We start from the raw sequence: 19,045 nt of genomic DNA on the forward strand, positions 1-19,045 counted from the left end.
AGGACACTCCGTTGGTTTCAAGTTGTAACGTCCTTAATTAATAAATCGAAATTCTAATAATATTTCGAATATAAAAGAATTTATATGTGATTACACCTTCGTACAATAAAAAGAGTTTATTAAAAGTTTATAAAAATTAAACAATTCAACGTGTTATCATTGATTCGTTTCGTAATAACAAAACAAAGTGCGGAAGCTTTAACTTGGTCGTGTTCGGTTCTTCGTTGAGCTTGATCTCCATTCGTGACTTCAAAATCATTACCTAGATTTCATAAATCGTCAAATACGTTAGTTATAAGGAGTTTATAACATAACAAATTGAACCCGAACGCACAAAACAACAAAATCAACATTTTGCCAAATAGCCCGTCGTAAGCTACGATTGAGTGGCCGTAGCTTACGGCCAAACTAATCACACGAAACAGTCAATGCCTACAGCATACCAACAGGGTGAGATGAACGTCTGTGCTGTGACAATTCATCTGGGTTATGTCGTCACGACTGATATGTAACACCCCGTGTTACGAAAGTCAAAGTCAAAGGAAGAAAAGATTGCTAAATGCGATCTGTCACTCCTTGCTTAACTACTGACTTTACTTCGTTGACTTGTAATCGAATCTTTATTTTAATCGCTTTAGTTGTATTATGTGGAGTATTTACTAATAATCGAGGTTTAATCGATGTTTATCGCACGTTTTATCGCTTTATCGTTAATCGCATCGCAATCGCAATCGTAGTACAAAACCTATTAGTCGGTATGTTGTTCTGTATATTGTTTTACGTGTGTGTGCTACTTATGTGTTACTTGTGCATGCTTACTTTATGTTTGTGGTGATAAATCGAAACGCAATCGCAACTCTATTGCAATTGAATCGCAAACGCTAAACACAAGTTATTTAAGATGATTGTATGTTATATATAACGGGTTTTGATTAAACTAATCGTAGTTATTGTCTAATACTATCGCATCGCAACGCTCAGCACGCGAAACGAAACGCCGAAACTCAACTCATCGGACACTTTGATCGAATGGCCATCTGATCAGATAGCCATTCGATCGGATAGCCATCCGATCGAAGTGCCATCCGATCGAGATGTCATCCGACACTTGCACCTTTCTTTCCTATTTTGGCAACCTATAGATACCCCCTGTCATGTGACAGCTCCCTCTCACTCGACCAGCACGCTCAAGCCCTCCTTTCTCTCGATTTCTCACAATTCCTGTAAGTTTTCAACCTAAATCTTGTACTTCTATGATCTACACACACTTCTTCATCATTTCCACCTTTAAATCTTAACTTTTAACCGTGAAATCAACGGATTTGAAGTGTTCTAGGGTGATGTCATCATGGAGTACTTTTAACTTCTTCAACGCTCCCTTCAATCCAAGACAGTGTTTATTAACTTAAACGCTATCTGTGAGTATACTCGAACCCTTTTTGCTTTACGCACTTTTGGGTGTTACATACGTTATGTATTCTAAATCACAATCGACACACAACGTAAACACTATTTATACGCTAACCGCTATTGCATGCTACGTGTTATTCGATGAATGCTTGTATGTTATGTTAACACAGTGATTGTTGCCTGACACCTTAGCAATGATAGTACTATAGTTTAGACTCAGCACCTGTCGTGGACATGGGTTGTTAAGGGCTTTACTTCACGTATCCCAGTGGGGATACGTGTTACGCATTCTACAAGTCGCAGTCACGTCTGTGCATATTTCTCTGTCGATAACCTACTAGCCTTCACTTTGTGACATGTGTAACACCCCGTGTTTTCGAATGTCAAAGTCAAAGTCAAAGTCCAAGTCAACTTTGACTTTCTTTGACTGTAGATAGTCGATTTTGTGTTTTAGTTGTATTATGTGGAGTAAGTGTTGTAATCAGCAAGAATCGAGGTAATCGAACGTGTTTTAATGCGAACCGATCTACGACTGTGAATGATAGGAAGTAACAATGCGATAAAGTTAACCTAATCAGTAATCAAACCGATCTAACAATCAATCAAACTCGAGACTCGAATTATTGAATTATTGAATTGTGGTATTGTTATACGTGTGTGTGTGCCTTATGTGTTGCTTGTGCGTGCTTACTTTATATTTGGTGTGGTATCCAAGCAAATCAATCGAGAATCGAAACTCGAAAAGCAACCGAACTCAATCAAAACCAACATCGAAACGTGACATAACGAAGATTGTATGTTAGATATAGTGGTTGGGATTAAAAGTAATTTGACTCGGAACTCTATCGAAATCGTATCATCGTACGTCGGAATCGAAGCGTCGAAAATCGTCGCAAAATACTCGAAGTGCGTGGCGGATCGAACAGGAAACATCCTGATCGAACAGGCCAGCCGATCGGCTAGCACCTTGCCAGCCGATCGAGCTGGCCACCCGATCGGAGTTCCCAGCCGATCGGCTGCCACTTTCCTCTTTTGGAAGCCTATAAATAGGGCTGTCACTATCATACTTTCCATTTTTGGAAAGCTCTGACCGAACCAGCTATCTTCTTCACCTTTTCTCAGATTTCTCTCAATCCCGATAAGTTTTCACTCTAATTCTTGCACGATCTTGATCATTACTTGATTCTACACCTTTCTACCTTTCAAAACTTGGATTCTAATAAATTAAAAAAACATAAACTTAAAAAATCCCAAGGATTAAAAAAAATATTAAAAAAAGCTACTAGTCTCCGTCCTGCATGTGGTCGTCTGGTTCGTTTTGAGCGTTGTTCCAAATGTACTTCACCAAGTCCGCTTGTAGGTTATGATGTGTGTACTCGTTACGTAAAGAGAACATGTTCAAATCTTGTTGTTCCAAACTAACTGGAACAGAATTTTCGGTAGACGCATTTTCGTCGTACTCGCATATCGCTCTACCTTCATCTTCAATGACCATGTTATGAAGGATGATACAAGCGTACATAATGTGTCGTAACCTTTTTGGTGTAGCCAAACGCGCTGGATGTTTAATGATATGCCATTTTTCAGAACACCAAAAGTCTGTTCAATATGTTTTCTCGCACCCTCTTGATACTTCGCAATTTTTTTTCTTTTTTTGTCTGTCGAGTGCGGAATAGTTTTAACAATTGTCGAGTATGTTAGGTATATTCCATCTGTTAGGTAGTAACCTCGCATGTATTCCACCCCCGATGTTGGTGCACTACATCTGTTGATTTCGTCTTAGATCGAGTCTTTCATTGTAATGTATAGATTAGGGCGTGTTTTACGAGAAAACTAGAGAGAATACGTGTTGTAGAGAGGAGGTCCGCTTATACGGACATAGGAGATCCTCTTTTGTGTCAGGTCCGCTTATACGGACATGGGAGGTCCGCTTATTCGTCAGGTCCGCTTATACGGACATGTCCGTATAAGGGAACCTACCTGGACTATAAATACCACATAAGAGGACCTCATTTGTAACCTTCTGGATTCCATACCGAGGTGCTGCCGGTGTGAGAACTGAATGTCAACGTTGTCAAATTAATCAGAAAAGAGATTTAAGAGAATATCTAGCTGTTTTTACATCAGGTACTTGTTTTCCGCACCTGTATCTGATCAAACTCCTCTGATTGACTCGTTCGGGTCAGAATCCGATCCTACACCCGAAACCGTAAAACTTGTTTCTGGACCTGTTCCCGCCACTACATTATCAAATATCTGTGACTGGTATATGATGTTAAGGTCATTGAGCGAACCAGGTAGACCAAAAAAAGCATGCCAGATCCAGAGATCTTGTGACGCAACAGCCTCTAGAATAATAGTCGGATGTCCATGATCTCCCCTAGTATACTGACCTTGCCAGGCAGTTGGGCAGTTCTGCCATGGCCAGTGCATGCAATCAATGCTCCCGAGCATTCCTGGGAAACCATGTCTCTGTTCATGTGCTTGATATAATTTTTGAACGTCGTTTGCGTTCGGTCTCCGCAGGTATCTCTTGCTATATAATTTGACAACCCATTCGCAAAACCTGTGCAAACATAGACGTGCGGTTCTTTCGGACATCTTTAAATACTCGTCTAATGCATCGGGTGCGTAACCATATGCAAGTTGGCGAATGGCCGACGTACATTTTTGTAAATTAGTGAAACCCCTTTGCCCCCTAGTGTCGTATCGCAGTGTAAAAAACGGATCAGACTGGACCATGTCGCCTGCGATACGTAAAAAAAGTCGATGACTCATGCGGAACCGACGTCGAAACATCTTGTCTGTGTACACGGGTTCGTCGGCAAAATAATCGGCCACTAGTTTATCGTGGGCGGCTATATATTTAAAACGAAAAATATATGAAATTAATTATAAAATACATTTTCAAATCTAAATAAAACATACCGAAAAAATAGTAAAGTACCTTCTTTGTCTCGGTTTAATTTTGCTTATCTAGTTAACCGTTGGGGCGACGCTTCATCACCTGCCATGAAGACCTGAGCCGCGTACATAATCATGTTTTCCATAAATGCGTCATTCTCTTCCGAAGATGATGAATACCACGTAGACGAAGAAGATGAAGAAATGGAAGAAGGGGGTAAAAAATGGTATAAAAAATGTTGAGTTTATATAAAAAGGGAAGAGTGTTTATAAAATGTGAGAGAGATATGAGATTGTAGTGGGTGAAAAGGTGTGAAAAATTGTGTAAAAGTGGTGAGTATTTATAAAAGTTGGAGTGAATTTGGTATAATTTTAAAAAATGGTTGTTGCTTTATTTAATGGAATTGGAATTTTTTTTAATCAAACGGTCAAAAGGTCCTCGAAAACCACACTCTTTTGTCATTTTGTGGACCGTCTCAAACGGGTTGAGGCGGACGGTCAGGACGCGGGGGGGGGGGGGGGGGGGGGGCACAGTGTGTGGGGTGTCGATGGAAATTGGAATTTTTTTTTCTAATCAAACGGTCAAAAGGTCCTCGAAAACCACACTCTTTTGTCATTTTGTAGACCGTCTCAAACGGCTTGAGGCGGACGAGGGGGCGGCACGGTGTGTGAAGCGTCGCCGGACCTGGATGAGCATCGGGGACTAACCCCATACCGTCCAGCCTAAAAATAGAGTATAAGGTGAAAATTTGGAAAATTTGGGGTTAAAAAAATGAAAGTTTTTAAGATTGGTTTGAAATCTAATGTAACAACTAAGGTAATAGTTTCGGAATGTATGTGCACACTCTAATGGTTCATTTAGATTAAAAACTTTTACTAGCTTCTTTTCAATTTAAGAAATAGTCCTTGAATATCTTTTTTCTCTATAAATATTTTAAGAACATTTTGCACATTTACTAAATAAGTAACAGAGTAAATTACACTCTGTGTTCTTTCTATAGAACTAATTTGTGAAACACGCCCTTTAAAAAGTTTAATTAGAAATTACGTCCATATTCCCAGTTTTTCCAACATTGTGTTTCCTTTATATATGAGCTGAAACCCCCTCCCTTCATCATCTTCAACCACAATACGCTTACAAAAAATACAGTGTTTGTGTCTGGTCGTTGGGCGCAACGAAAGAAAAGGTGAAAAGAAATCGACTCCGGCACGGTGCTTGTTTTCCGTTCGAACCCACAATCAGTTCATAATCATATCAAATAAACACCAAACATCTCATGTGGTTTCGATAAACTACTTTCAATTTTTAACATATAATTTAACTTCATTAATCAAAACCGCTGGCTTATACTACACATCCAAACACAAACATAAAGCAGCCTTGATTTACAGCACATTTAAATAAGATGTTAACAAAAACTGAGCACAAATAATAACATTACACATACCGAACTAGTAAACTACTTTAACCACAACTGAAAGAACATACTACTTAGAAATCCATGCGCGGTCTCCAAGACAAAAATGCGCCAAAACCTAAAGAGAACCAAAGTGCGCAAACCTGTGTTTCAGCAACTGGAACATTTGGAGCAAGCATGCCAGCAAACATCTGCTGCATAATCAAAAATCTTGCAGTCAATCTCCACAAGTAACAGAAAACTCAAACTTAAATAAAAAAAATGTTAAATATTTCATACCTTTAAAGTCAATAGCCACCGTATGAAGGAACATTGCGGACACCAGGGCAGTCTCTTGCCCAATGCCCCGACTGATGGCACTTAAAGCACTCACCGGAGGCACCACCATTTCCACCACCTGAAGACACACCACTGTTCATTCTTCCAACAGAACCACCATATTGACTCCCATAATGACCTACATGACTAGCAGGCAAAGCAGTTTGTTGACCCACAGTCCCTGTTTGAGGTTTAAGCCCGTGATTTATCGTTACGGAACTTGGGTCCTCCTTTTTATGAATTTTCTCTATTTCTTGAAGTAGAGCTTTCGTGTGTGATGAAAACTTTATCTTCTGTGCTTTAAAAATATTGGATTTTACTGATCGCTGATCATCACCGTAACTCTCTTCCTTCACTTTTAGTGTAAAACTAAACTCGTTAAAAAGAGCATTATGAAGAATTTCTGTGAACTTATCATCGTCTTGTTCTTCATTTTTTATGAGATACAAATCTTTAGCGGAAACACCCATTATCTCCTCGCCAGTTTCTTGAAATGCAGTTGCCCATACGAGACCCGTATGGTCTTGTATTTGTACCTGTAGGATATACCTATAATCACATTCATCAACGGTCTGATCGCACTTGTCACACCGCCATTTTCCATCTCCGTTATTCACAACTTTTTTCGTGCATTTTCTATCACCAACCATAATCGGGCACGCTGTGTAGCAAAAGTTTTCAACTTTTATATGGAAGATTGTGGCATTAACCGTAATCCAATCAGGCTTTTCAGACATCCCCAACTTTTCATCTTTAATCTGGGCTAACGTCTTCTTATCAGTCCGAGACACGGATTCCCGTGACATAGGTACAGTAGGGGCGTTCCTCCCGACACCGTTGAACCATTCTTTAAGTTTATGTGCCTCGGGAAAATCAGGTTCTATAACCAGCTGGCTCGAGGATATGGTCCCGATAGACTTCCCGTTATATTCATGCACTCTAGCAGACTTCACAGCTAGTATCGGGAATTGACCAGAATCCAACATGGTTTGAATTTTTTGACCATCTACATTGCAAAAGTTACCCCATAAAGTCAAATCAATACTTCTTCCGGACATATCCTTTAACGAAAGACTCCGTTTTTGAGTTTCGGTTTGGTTTTTCGTCATTATTGACGATGAAGGAGTGATACTTGAAACCACGCCAATTATATCCAAAATCGTGTTGCTATCCATACCTTCGATCTCGGCAATAGACCGAAAATGAAACTGCTGACTTGGAATTGAGTTGTCATCGTCAAAGCAAGGTTGAACTGTTGACGTCTGGTCGAGTGTAATTTCATAGTCGTTTTTTAAATGGTTAAAAGCTTTTTGAGCAGGTTTTACACTTCCTCTTGATATATAATAAACCTTGCCCACTTCAATCTGGTTGTAAAACTGGTCAGCAACAGCGTTAAAGCACGTTGCGCGTATTTCTCCATCGGAATCAAGAAGATCAAAGGAGAAAACTTTACCATCTCCTTTCGCATTGCTGTAATGTCTAAGCTCGCCTTTTGCAGTCACCCGAGCCTTAATGGTCCATTTACCTTGATATGGATTCAAAGCAGCAATTGGTATAACTCTTGCAGGAGCTTCAGTTTTAGCCGCAGGCCCCCTGTTACCATACATTGGGGGCATTTGATTAAATGCTGGTCGGATCGAAGACATACGGTTATTTACCGAATTGTTATTGAAAGCATTATTATAAACTGGTGGTCCCACATTGGTATTTGGTCTTGTAACTGTTGTGGTTGGCTGGTTAAAAGAAGACTGCATTGGCACTGCAGATCTTCCATTCCCGTAAGAATGCAAGCCTGCATTGTGTTCACTGGTGCGAGCGTGAACGGGTGGGCCCGCATTAGTATTTGGTCTTGTAACTGTTGGTGCTGGCTGATTTAGAGAAGATTGCATTGGTGCTCCAGATCTTTCGATTGAAGAAGTGTCATTGCCAGGGAGCTTAACAGAGAATGGCTTTGGATCACCAATAATATCACACGTATCGATAATCACATTGAGACCTATGATAATAATAATACTGCACATAATAGTAAGAGGAGATGGTCAGTTTCAAAAATAACATGAATCTGTTAACCATAACAGGGTTTTTAGCAATGGATAAAACATTTAAACATGTACTTCTAATAATCACAGGATGAGTAGGTAACCAAACAGTATACATATAGTATACACATTAAATAAGATACCTTATCAAGAAGAATTTAAGGATCAATAATATGATGCAATTTGCACATACTATAATACAGCAAGAATCAGATACAATATGTTGCTGGTGTGATACCCACATCAGGTTCATAAAGAAACTGATATCTGAATAGAGAGTTGCTACAAGCACACGCTCTGACAATAGTTGTCAACAGCAAATAGCGGTCAATAGCGATAAACTACCTATATGCTAGGTAGCGATAGCGGCAAAATAACACCCGCTTTTTCGTGTTTGGCGATAAGGTAGTAGAAAATTTAAGAAATGAAAATAGCTATTTATAATTATATATATAGATATAGTGTTAGTTTTATACATCTCGTTTATCTATTTACAAGTTTATAGACCAAATGTAAACTAGTTTTACCCTTTTTATGTAAAATTTACAAATTTTAGAGACCAAACATAAACTAATGAAAGATAGAGGGTTAAATGTTAAAATAGCTAATCTTATTTAAACCCTAAAACACCTAAGACACAGGTTACGCAACGGCCACTTCTCTCTTCTTTCCCTCTTTCTGGCTTCCGGCAGAAACTGCAGCACTGCCACCGGAATTCACAAATCCGCTATGTAGTCGCAAAGTACCTTGTAGCAGCATATAGCCGGCTCGCCCCGCTATTCGCTGTAGTGTCCGCTATGGACGCTGTTGAACACTGTGGCCTGACAAGACACAAGCTTGTTGCACATTTCTCAAAGAAACAGAAAACCTTAAATAAAGCAGAATATTATCCAAAACAACAAACACCATCGCTAACATCATAAGTTGGTAGTAACTTAGTGATCTCATATTTGTTTTAAACAGGTATCTAAAACCTTAAACAAGAACAACTATCTCCATCAGCCCCTCAAAAACGTGTAATCTCATAAGAACGACAATATCCTTATGCTGGGGGTGTGGTTTAAAGCCCCTAGGGGATTTATAGTGCCACGCCACATCAGCGCCATGTCACATAGGGAGCTTTAAAGTCCCTCCCTTTAACTTGCATGCAATGGTTTAAAGCCCCCCTATTAAACAAAATACAAAAAACAAAAAATAAAAAGGAAAAAATTGATTGTCTGAAAACAATGGGTCCCACCAGCCCCTCCCTTTAGCGCTAGATACTGAGCTGGCGGAGGATCGATCCCCTCCCCCCTTGGGGGGGGGGGGGGCAGAGGATGGGTAGGGGGCGCTAACGACGCTGAGGGGGCCAGGGACGATATACCACACCCCCGGCCTTAGAGATGAGCCTTAATTAAACTACTTCAGTTGCTTTTTCAGTTTCCTAAAGGTCTGTGTCACCAAAATAGGTCTACCTAAGGGTGTAAGGAGTGGTTAAACACTTGAGAGTGGCAAACTAAAAAATCAACCAATCAGAGTGCGCCACGTCAATTAGTGAAAAGTGTTTAAACTTTGCTGAAAAGTGTTGTTTAGACACTTGTTGAAGTGGTAAACTTTTAAAAAAAAAGGAAAAAGGGTGTGATTGGTTGAAAGATTGCATGGACCCCACCCCACCACACACACACTCTTCACAGCATCGTCAACCCACCACCGATTTGGTAAAGTTTGAGCGGTAAACTAGTGTTGGTGGTGGTGTTTACCGAGTGGTAAACTCACTTTACCACACTTTGCCGACTCCACTCCAGATCCCTAACCATTAAACAATGATGCATATACATTTTTGTACAACAAAAGGTCCGGACAAACATTACAGAAACTTACAGAAAATTTTATCTTCATTAACCCAAAAATTAAAATAAATAGACTATTCAGTTATTTAGTATATGCCATCCAGCCACCCAAGTCTAATTAGGTTTTCAGTTCCCTATGCACAGAGAAATACTATCAAGATTTTAACCAATGCAAGAATCTTCTCTAAAAACCCTAACTTCACTTATGCAATCATCTTAAACTGTCCTCTAAATAAAAAAAAAAAAAACCCACAAAATCAAGATAAAAATGCAACAAAAATGGATATACCTACAAACTACAAAGAAACAAAAGTTGACAAAAAATATAACACAAGATTCAAATAACCAACACTTACAATCGGTCACGAATCCTATTACACGTATATTGAGTCATCTGAATAATGGATCCTTTCTGCACCTGCTTAGATCTAACCACATCAATAAGCTGAGTAGCAACCATCGCTTGCTGGAAAAACGTACCGTCGGATAACAAAAACCGGTATCTATCCTTGTTTTCTCCTCCGGCAGCGGCGGCCGGAGTTTGCGTTTGAATCAACTTGATATCCATGATCTGTAGCACCGGTTTCAGATCCGGCGTTGACGATTCTGAGGTGGATAGTGCCGCTATTGCGCCCGCAGTAAGATTTACGGCCATGATTTTGGTTTTGATTTTGAGAGTGAGTGTAGTGGATTGGGGTTTTAAAACCCTAGATGGTGAAATAAAGAGAGGGAAATCAAAATATTTTGGTTTTTATTGAGCGCGAATAGGTTTCCTTGTCAAATGTTATATTTGGTGACCTTTTTTTTGGAGACTTGCTAAAACCTATCCTTGTAGTTTTGTTTAGAAAAAAACTTAGTGGGTTTGTTCACGGTTGTAAAAGTCCCATTTAGGCTCCAAGTATACCCTGAGTAGTCGCTACAAGGTAGGCTGTCGAAGCCCGAGTATTGTTCGCCTAGGTCGATTACTCCCCGAGGACTCTCAAATCCGACTAGGAATCGCCTAGCGACTTTTACAACCATGTTTTGTTTAGAAAAAATCTTGTGGGTTTAGTATGATTGGAATTTATCGAAGGAAATGAAATTTGTATGAATAGGTTTGGAAATGAAATTTGTTCGTTTGGAATTGAAATTTTCTATAATGGGCATGAAATACAGAAGGACATTATGAGTGACCAAACAGTTATAAATAAATTAGATATTATCACCCGAGGCGCGGTAACCGCCTACCGGTATTGATACGCTTCCTTAGCACTTTTATCATAACCACCTACTAGCGGCAAGCGCAACTGCCACTGCCCCAGCCACCCATCGTGACCACCATTGTCACCACATCCACCTTATCACCCTTGAGCCTAAGTCGATCTAGAGCTTGTAAAGCTGTTCACAAGCCAAACTCATACTTTAGACATGAAGACCGCAATGAGTTGAGCTCGAGCTTTCAGTACTATTCAGTTTTCTCAGTACAAACTCAAATTTTAGATATACATACAGACTGGATGAACTTGCACTTTCTAAGTCATATGAGTTGAACTTGAGGTTAGGGAGCTTGAGTGCATTCATATCTAAATTATTAAACCAAAGGGTAGTAGAAATACGAATTCACAGTTTATCGTTATTATTTTTATCTATGACATTTTACTAAAAGAAGAACTTGGTGTTTTGGATATTCATTTGACTCTCTCTTCTAATTTTCAAATCTCCTATAGCTAATCCTGTTTAGTAATTTTTTTTATCCGTCACCATAAAATGCAATATGAATTTATGTATCTTCACATAAAAAACAAACCTAGCATTTTGAATATAATAGAGGGACTGTTTATGCAACATTTAATAAGTCGATGAACCCACTCACGGGGATATTCCAAATTTACCCTCCATCACATAGCGTCCCACACAAGCTTTCTTCATTCATCTTACAAACAAAAACCGCCTTATTTTCCGATCACCGGAAACTTCTTCCGGTGATCACACTCACCGTCACACAAACCATGAGCTCACCGGAGCAGATAGATTTCTTGAAGAGGACTTCTTTTGTATACCTATTACTCCGATCCTCTATTGCTTTTCTATTTGTAGTTTTCTCCCTTTTAGTTGTGTTTACGGTTGTTTTTTTAGCGTTGTTCATCTCGATTTCGTATCCGTTTTATGCCCCCTCTCGGTGCAAGATAGTCTCCAGCAGTAAGTTTTTTTTTTTTGAATGTTGTAGTGTTTTGCTGTATCTGAAATGAAGAAGTAATAAAAGTTAGGGTTCTAGTGAGTTGTTGAATTGAATTGATGTAGTTTTAATTGAGTTGAAGATATATGATAGTGAAAATATGATTAGTAATTTGTTAGATTGTTTGTTCAGCAGAAATGAAGTATTTTTAGGGGTAGTTTTCGACCAGCAAGTATAAACTAAGATGGTCAACATAGATGACTATTTTTAGATTTGTTGCAGGTGTAGATATTAGGTCAGCAAAAGTCTGCGAACTTGGACTGCTGAATCATACACTGAAACATGTATTTTACCCGTCTGCAAAGAAGAAATTCCGATGCCGCTATGATTATTACTGGGCTTCTGTATTTGAGGTGGTCTTTTTTGCCTGTTTACTTATGAATAGGTCGATTCGTGTTGTCTTATCTTATCTTATCTCAAACATGTTTATATATTGCATACAACCTTGTGCATCCTTTGGTCAAAGATTTAGGCTACTATTATATTAATATTGTTTTGTGATCATGTTATCACATTAGTTATTTGTAAAAAAAAACAGAAAAATGGCGTGTATGCAGTGTGACGTGACCTGTTTTGACCCGGACCGAAAGAATGATGCAGGGTCTTATGTTTTTGTTGCTTTGCTCCTGCTCAGGTAGAATATACAGACCGCTCTGGTTATTCTCATACTGCATTTGCAGAAGCTCCCAGTGAGGCCCTACCACATGATTGCAGACCCACTTTTGATGCTGCATGGATGGCTAAAGATACATTCCAGGTATTCTTGCTTACATGATTTATTAACCTTGAAATTGTTTCACGTACAATGGTACTTTAATTTCATTTTGCTTCTTTTGTTTATAGGTGAATGAAACTTATGATTGCTGGTATGCCCTGGGCATTTCAAAACTAAACTTGTATTATGATGAGTTTTTTGATTGCCAATCTGACCATCCATCAACGACGGAAATGCTTGAGCGCTATCTTATTATGTGAGTTAATCAACTACTTGATTTGCCATTTGAACACGAGTCACTTTCTTGAATACGAATCAAAGCAGCAGGGTGTGTTTACTTGTCATAAAATTCTTTTGTTCATTTTCTACTTCTATAATATTATATATATATATATATATATATATATATATATATATATATATATATATATATATATATATATATATATATATATATATATATAGGGGGCTGCTAGAATGAGAACCACCCCGAGTTGTAAGAACCGCGAGAACTACACCCCACGGAGCGCCGTTCGCCATGATTTTTTTTTTACAAGTAGATGTGTGTATTATAAACACAGCCGTAAAAAATCATGGCGAACGGCGCTCCGTGGGGTGTAGTTTTTTACACCACAAGTTTGGTGTTTTTTAATTTTTTTTCTTTTTTCTTTTTTTTTCACCAAACTTGTGGTGTAAAAAACTACACCCCACGGAGCGCCGTTCGCCATGATTTTTTACGGCTGTGTTTATAATATACACATCTACTTGTAAAAAAAAATCATGGCGAACGGCGCTCCGTGGGGTGTAGTTCTCGCGGTTCTTACAACTCGAGGTGGTTCTCATTCTAGCGGCTCCCTATATATATATATATATATAGGGGAAGGTTCAAATGAAAAACACTAGTTATTGTGAAAACTAGAAAACTAACTAAAACCCACTAAAAAGGAGGGGGGGGGGGAAGACTTTTAATGAAGGAGGGGTAAAATTGGAACAAAAAATATATAACTTTTCAAACATTTCCCATTTCTCCATACGTTATCATTTTAAAACAAAAATGGCACCATAAGATCACAAATTTTCTTATCTTTCATTCAAGTATATTCGAGCATATTTTTTATGACATAAAAAAAGATTTATGGTGTCGTCTTGTTTTCAATACTATTATTATAGTAGTGCACATGTGCAATATAACATGTACTACAATGTGCATTACATGCCTAAAATTAGCTTTTTGAGTCTAGTTTAGCTTTTAGGGTTAGTTTTTTTGGAGGTTTAGGATTAGGATTAGGTTTTTGGGTGTGGGGGGGAGGGGGGTTTAGGTTTTTGGGGGGTGGGGGGGTTAGGTTTTTTCCGGGTTTATGTTTAGGGTTTAGTTTTAGGTTTTCGGGAGGGTGGGGGGTGGGGGGGTTTAGGTTTTGGGGGGGGGGGGGGGTTTAGGCTTTTGGTGGGAGGGTGAATTTAGGTTTTTTTTTTTTTGGGGGGGGGGGGGTGGGGGGTTTAGGTTTTTGGGGGGTGTCGGTGGGGGTGGGTTAAGTGGTTTAGGCTTTCCGTATTAGTGCACATGTGCAGTACAACCAAAATTTTTTTTTTTTTTTTTTTTTTGGAAATTTTTTTTCCATATATAAAAAGTAGCTATTTTTCTAAAAAAAATTGTAAAAAAAAAAAATTTTGTATGTTTTTTAGGTTTTTTTTTAGGCTTTTTTAGTTAGTTTTCGAGTTTTCACAATAAAAGTGGTTTTCATTTGAACCATCCCCTATATATATATATATATACACACTTCTTTTTGTATATTTTATAGTACAACGTTTTTGAGCTTTCATTTTGTGTGTGTGATTTGACATTTGAGATCTCCATTTTATGAAATCTGTTTGTAGATATGAAAAGAGTGAAGATATTACTATGGTCCCATTTAAGAATTGTAAATTGAAGTGAAATAGTATAAACAAGCAAACTCTTTAACATTCATTTTTCTTTTTCCAAATTGTGTAGGTCCACGGAGATGTTAATGTCCTGGTTTACTCATATACGTCAAGGGGAGCTCATGTATTTGAGTTTGGAAGTCATTGATGGAGCAGCTACGGGAATTTTAGTCTCGTTGATCCCGATGGCATTGAGTAGAATGCTTTATCTACTCAAATCTCATATTGATAACATGGGTTGGGGCCGTTGGGCAAGGGATGCCGATCTGGTTCGTTTGAAACAAGCTTGTTTTGTAGCATGTTTTTGTTTTGTGAGTTGGTTAGCACTTCAGTATCGGAGATACAGTCTCTTGGACATCATTCGTGCTCTTACATAGAAGAAAGTTGTATACGCAACACTTGTTTTTGTAGAAGTGCTAGTTTTTAACAAAAAAAAAATAAATGCAGTTCTCACTTCGCATATATTTCACATTTTTTTTCAATAGTAATCACCTTAATGGTAAAAAGAATATTTGTAACGGTAAGACATCAGAATTATGTTTTTGTAATAATAGTGCCCTGAGAAGCGCTTTTAGTTAGGCCCAATATATGTGGTCGTATCAGCTATCGGAAAAGCAAAAAATGAATGATCACATCTTATCTTGTCGGGATAAGATTCTATCTATCTCTTCTAAGAGACGTTCTTTTTCATCTCCCATTTCTTCGTTCTGCTTCTGGAGATCTTCGATCTGCTTAGTCTGTTCTGAATCTTTCCTGTATATATTATCAGTTATGTAATATCTTCTTAAGAAAAGTCACTTGTATGTGTGTATGTGCTTCAACATGTGTGTGTAGATGTATATGATGATGTAATGTGTGTTTGTACCTGTTCATGAACGCTAAATTAAGTTTGAGTGACCGCACTTCCTTCTCAAGATTTTCACATCGCTTCAAAATAGATTGCACATCGGATGAAGTTGCTGATGTTTGAGTTTTCCCTTTTGCTTCCGCCATTCTACATCACCATTAAACATCAATCAAACAGAAACTTGAATTGTCTTTTATACTTGGCTTATAAACATAGTTGCAATATGAGCGAATATAAATGATTGACATTTAACGAGAAGTGAAAATTTCGACCCATTTACTTAGAATGGGTCAATAATAACAAAGGGACAAGAGAAAACAGGTCAAAATTCTCCAAAGTGTATTATTAAAGGCATAATAATTCTCTCTAAATCATTTAAAAGATGGTGGTACATACTTCCGTGACCTTTCTACCCTGCGCTTCTTTGTTGGATCTCCTGCATTTATTGAAAATAACTTAATTTAGTATATTATTAATTTAGTTTTCATAGTGATATTTTCTACACTGATTATCCAATCAACCCGATCAACCCGTTTTGCCAACTCTACACGTACCTTTTGCAAGGCTGCCCGTTTCCGTATATTTCCCATTTCCAAATACCTTTCGGGGGCTGTGGCAAACACCTTGTGATTGACCAGAATTGCTTGGACCGTCAGATACCTCGAATCCTGTTGAAATCGCATGCGGATCAGCAGAAGATTCACTTTGTGAAGCTTCTCGAGATCCGGCATTTCTCTGAATTAGATTTGTGGGGGCCACAAATCCCTCCAGGTCAGCATCCATAGCTCCTTCAAGTCTTTGCATTAACACACCATCGTTGATATCACCAACTATTAAATCATTTAAATGGACTTCGCGTACTTCTTGCGCAGTGCGATATTCTAAAGAATTATCGGTCACTTCTTTTTCAACACGGTTTTCAAGCTTCTTGCGTTCTAATGAACCCTTTAGCATGCTCACAACAGAAGAAACCTTATCGACCTGTGGGCCGTTAAAAGTAGATGATGATGAATTAGATGTGGAGATCAGATCATTAAAGGGGTTGGAAAAATCATTTTTCGATTGGTTGACTGCAAGCCTTGATTCATTATGCATCGCTTCTATATTGATTGTTGTCTGTGAGTTTTGCATTGCAACCAGTGGCGGACCCAGGATTTTATTTCAATGGGGTCCATTTTCGGGTCGGTCCTCGTTCGGGTCGAGTTAAAGTGAGGTTTGAACTAGATTTTTAAAAATAATAAGAAAAATGAGCTTATCAAGGATTGAACCCATGACCTCTTGGTGGAAAAGAGGGAGATTTACCACTCCACCAACTTTCTTTTTATTTCTATGGTGTCCACCTAATTGTATTTATGGGGTCCATATACAATTTAATATACCGAATCTACTATTTTTTTTTAAAAGATTGGGGTCCGGGGACCCCGATGGCACCAATGTGGGTCCGCCCCTGATTGCAACATACTTCCTCCTGTAAACAGTAGAAGTTTAGGTTATATCCACCTATCTAACATGTCGAATTGGTAAAATATAAAAGAGTAGATAAAAATGGAAACAAGTCAGCCCCGATACAATCTATATACGGGCACGTATAAGTTTGATGTATACGTCCGTATACAAGGACCACACAATGTTCGACTTTTACACGTATCCATGCCCATATCAGTATAGAAAAATGACAAGGACAGAATCAATTCGACACGATTATTAATTTGTGACATCTTTCACGCTCTCATCTGCATAAAACGTATAAAACCTTTTACATCACATTAAGTTATTATTGAAATAATACGACTCTGTAATCGTATGAAACATGCTATTTGTTTCAAAAAAAAAAAAAAAAAAAAAAAAAAAAAAAAAAAAAAAAAAAAAAAAAACATTATGTTTTGGACAAAGTGTTTCAGGTCAATACCGGCAACCAATTTCAACCTGTACCGATTATTACCTTAATTCTGATGAACGACTTCTGGTCATTGGTTGGGAACTATTAAACCATGCCTACACGAAAAGTGAGGTATGAGATCACGCCAATAGTCGTTGATCGATATTATTACATATTATCAATACAAGCAAACCTTAGCCAGGTATAAATTGCTACCCTGCAACCCCTTTTCTGCAGGACCCCTGATTACATGCCAAAAAAAAACAAAGAAAGAAATCAATATTTTGTACCTGTTTAAAAAGTAAGTTACACGGATTGTCCTTGTGCTACGTCAAAATTTCACCTTTCGCCCTTAACTTCTAGATTTTACGAATATTGTACAAAGTGATTACTCAACTATCACACTTTAGTCCCTGGGATGGATGTCCATTTGTTTTTAAAAGACCATTTTACACTTTATAATGTAGTTATCATAGCTGGCGTTAATTAAGATCATAAATATACAGCGAATGTTGTAGGTACCTGACTGAATGTCCATTCATGTCACCCGAGGCATCATTGACTACCCAAGGACTTTGGGGCGGAACACAGTTTTGTTGACTAGCTTGATCAGTGAGCATCCTGCTGCATTGTTTGTGGCAAGTAAATACTAAAAAAGGATTGCCAAGACATGATGTTAGGGGGGAAATCAAATCAACTGACCTTGATAATTGCCGAGGAGGACGATTATGAGTTGAACTATGGCCTTGATTCTAGCAATCAAAATACAAAAATATGAGCCTACTCAACAATCAAAACAAATGTGAAGTATCAAAACATGTTACTTACTTCTCCAGTAGTGAGCCAGCTTTTGAAGAGCTCTTCACTATCCACCCTTAAGTTATTAGAAAGATTCTTGAACCCAAGATTCTCCATCGTCGGTGCTGGTAACCCGACCGAACTCTCCATCAACGTTCTAATAAACATCTCCTCGCTCGTGTTTCTGTACAAATCTGAACAAACACTTCCCTCCATCTCCATACACAACAACAGCTAGTTCTTCACCAAATAATAAACTTAAAAGATATACGCGTAGCATGGTTTGTTTTCAGTCAAGACATTCATCAAACACTTGGTGGGCACATTAAAAAACCAAAATGATGGGACCTGCAACGGTGACATCTCGCTAGAATATACGTTTGTCTTTTCTGTTGCAACTTGAAACCAGTGGCGGATCCAGGGTAGGATTCCACTGGGTTCCGTTTGTTAGTTTTTCACTAATTTTCATTATTTTTTCCCAAATCATACAAGGTTTACACTAATTTTTTCCATTTTCTTCGAATCAAATGGGTTCCTGGGAACCCATGGAACCATGCTAAATCCGCCCCTGCTTGAAACGGCAGTCAAGGATACCGTCCTGCATATGTTTCATACTATATACAACCAAAGACGCATATGTTTTTTAAACTTTTTATACTTGTAATTATATTCTTATACAACAATGTTATAAAGATCATAGAGTTTAATGATGGTGCGGGAAGGATCACTAAAAAGTGGATTTTCTAGGAATAA

At 38.3% G+C, this 19,045-nt stretch overlaps 3 protein-coding genes across 5 annotated transcripts; 1 reads left to right on the top strand and 2 right to left on the bottom strand.

The window, feature by feature from the left end:
- Positions 1-5,628: 5,628 nt before the first annotated feature.
- LOC110930048 (replication protein A 70 kDa DNA-binding subunit A) lies at positions 5,629-10,647 on the bottom strand. Of its 2 annotated transcripts, none has more exons than XM_022173264.2 (3): positions 10,275-10,647; positions 6,012-8,063; positions 5,629-5,923 (listed from the first exon to the last, which is right to left on the bottom strand). In XM_022173264.2, exons 1-2 carry the CDS (start codon positions 10,571-10,573, stop codon positions 6,020-6,022), a joined length of 2,343 nt encoding a protein of 780 aa, XP_022028956.1. In that variant the 5' UTR covers positions 10,574-10,647; the 3' UTR covers positions 5,629-5,923; positions 6,012-6,019. The 2 variants fall into 2 exon arrangements, with proteins under 2 accessions (XP_022028956.1, XP_022028955.1); XM_022173263.2 differs by having other exon boundaries at positions 5,629-5,926.
- A 1,097-nt stretch (positions 10,648-11,744) lies between these two features.
- On the top strand, positions 11,745-15,232 carry LOC110930047. Its single transcript, XM_022173260.2, has 5 exons — positions 11,745-12,096; positions 12,356-12,486; positions 12,768-12,890; positions 12,977-13,104; positions 14,839-15,232. Exons 1-5 carry the CDS (start codon positions 11,757-11,759, stop codon positions 15,143-15,145), a joined length of 1,029 nt encoding a protein of 342 aa, XP_022028952.1. The 5' UTR covers positions 11,745-11,756; the 3' UTR covers positions 15,146-15,232.
- A 12-nt stretch (positions 15,233-15,244) lies between these two features.
- Positions 15,245-18,692, bottom strand: LOC110930046 (protein CYCLOPS). 2 transcript variants are annotated; one of them, XM_022173259.2, is made up of 10 exons: positions 18,323-18,692; positions 18,197-18,246; positions 18,017-18,115; positions 17,688-17,736; positions 17,558-17,610; positions 17,074-17,083; positions 16,170-16,752; positions 16,012-16,051; positions 15,634-15,762; positions 15,245-15,521 (listed from the first exon to the last, which is right to left on the bottom strand). In XM_022173259.2, exons 1-10 carry the CDS (start codon positions 18,512-18,514, stop codon positions 15,398-15,400), a joined length of 1,329 nt encoding a protein of 442 aa, XP_022028951.1. In that variant the 5' UTR covers positions 18,515-18,692; the 3' UTR covers positions 15,245-15,397. The 2 variants fall into 2 exon arrangements, with proteins under 2 accessions (XP_022028951.1, XP_022028950.1); XM_022173258.2 differs by having other exon boundaries at positions 18,017-18,118.
- Positions 18,693-19,045: the final 353 nt, after the last annotated feature.

This window comes from Helianthus annuus, chromosome 3 (assembly GCF_002127325.2).
Source record: "Helianthus annuus cultivar XRQ/B chromosome 3, HanXRQr2.0-SUNRISE, whole genome shotgun sequence".
NCBI lineage: Eukaryota > Viridiplantae > Streptophyta > Magnoliopsida > Asterales > Asteraceae > Helianthus > Helianthus annuus.